This window comes from Ischnura elegans, chromosome 6 (genome assembly GCF_921293095.1).
Source record: "Ischnura elegans chromosome 6, ioIscEleg1.1, whole genome shotgun sequence".
Lineage (NCBI taxonomy): Eukaryota > Metazoa > Arthropoda > Insecta > Odonata > Coenagrionidae > Ischnura > Ischnura elegans.
Window position 1 is genome coordinate 1,517,521 of NC_060251.1, and position 1,683 is coordinate 1,519,203.

The following is a 1,683-nucleotide window of genomic DNA, read 5'->3' on the forward strand; positions in this document are numbered from 1 at the left end:
GACAAAAGCATTCACAGCAACTTCCTGAGGCACAAAAAGATCACCTCTACTAAGGCACTTCACCAAATTATCACTGTCTACCTCTTCTAACATTCTTTCCTTCACTAATATTTTTTTACAAAATGGACAATTAATAAATTTTAAATATGATCTCACACAATACCCAGCTATGTATGTTAACACAGGTAGAGCATTACTTACATTTTTTATATCGTCAGACTCCACAGATATATTGTAGTGTAAAAACAAATCAACTGATTGACATACATGGGAAACTTAGAGTTACCAACTGTTTTCAAGGAAACAGTGCCCAAAAAGCTTCTGACTTCCAAATCATTTCCCACCAAAACACTCGCCCTAATTTCTGGAACAGGATCGGTTGTGATATAGCAGAGAAGCAATTCATCACCTTTCTTGACAATGGGAAAATTACCTAACCAGTCACATTCTCCCAATTTGTTGTGAAGTTCACATGAATCCTTAAACTTCACCTTTTCCTCGGAGAGCCTTCTCTTTTCTTCACTCTCTTTAATACACCTCTCCAGGTGCTTCATCTCCAATCTGAGTCTCTTCGTCTCGGGTTCCTCACGTGATGATGAAGCCGAACTTAAGTAAGACGGGCAGCCAAGGAAAACAAAAGGTACTGCACCAGCTTTCAGTCTGGGTGTTGGCAATTTCACTGTAATTACCTTGCCAGTCTTCTCATCAAAGGCGGATGTTTCCGAGTAAACATCATGAGCCAGGAAATGCTTAATGCATACCTAAAGTACAAGGGAAAATAGTATTGCATGATTACAGCATACAAATACAGAACCTCCATAAACTAAAAACTAGGCGCCATTGTGACAGCCTTCTACAAACATTAGCATTGAGATATTTCAGCGAAAAACTAAATACCGCAATATTTCAGAAATATATCTTGTTATTGCCTGGTTACATAAGATGAATGAAAACATAAGAGATAACGTACGAGTGTACGTTCCAACAAATAACAACAACCTGCACGAATGCATTGATTATGGATGGCCATAAAATAAGAGCGGTTCAACTTTCGTACAGACCCTCGTATATTAACTCGTAAATATTAATTAATTGTACAATCAGGCATTAAAATTGTTGGTACCCTTACCAACTTACCCTAGAATATTCCGTAGGGATGAAATTCTCCCTCGGAATTCTCCTAATCCATTTCTTCTTCAGCTCGTCTTCTTCCGGGAAACGAAAAACGGAAACCTTCTCACCACCCGCATAATTGCCTCGGCAGTGAGGTACACAGCACTTATTCACCATTATCCACTCGTTAACTTCAAGTTTTTTTAAATTAAAATCACCGAAATCCGCGCGAAACTTCACTAATACAAGCAGGCATGCACGCAGGATACACGTTTTAAATGTACTTTTCACGTTATTTATTATTAGGTCTCGCTAGGAACGGTAGGGTTGCCAGAATTCGCTAGGCCTCCGCCTCGTGACGTCAGAGGATTTCAAGCCTTCAGCACTCAGGCCTTAGTCTAGGTGGTGTTGGACTCTGCTCCTTCATATTCAATAGTTGCTGATTGGACAAATGAATTTAAATTTGGTCGGGAGAGATTAGATCTTCGCAGTGGTCGGCCAAAATGTGTCATCACTCCAGAAATCATTGCGAAAGTGCACAAATTTGTCATGTAGGATCGCCGATTGAAA

The 1,683-nt window shown here is 39.7% G+C and overlaps 1 protein-coding gene across 1 annotated transcript; it reads right to left on the reverse strand.

Annotated features, from left to right (window-relative positions):
• Nucleotides 1–206: 206 nt before the first annotated feature.
• On the reverse strand, nt 207–1,290 carry LOC124160392 (THAP domain-containing protein 5-like). Its single transcript, XM_046536228.1, has 2 exons — nt 1,138–1,290; nt 207–761 (listed from the first exon to the last, which is right to left on the reverse strand). Exons 1-2 carry the CDS (start codon nt 1,288–1,290, stop codon nt 207–209), a joined length of 708 nt encoding a protein of 235 aa, XP_046392184.1.
• Between the last annotated feature and the right edge of the window lie 393 nt (nt 1,291–1,683).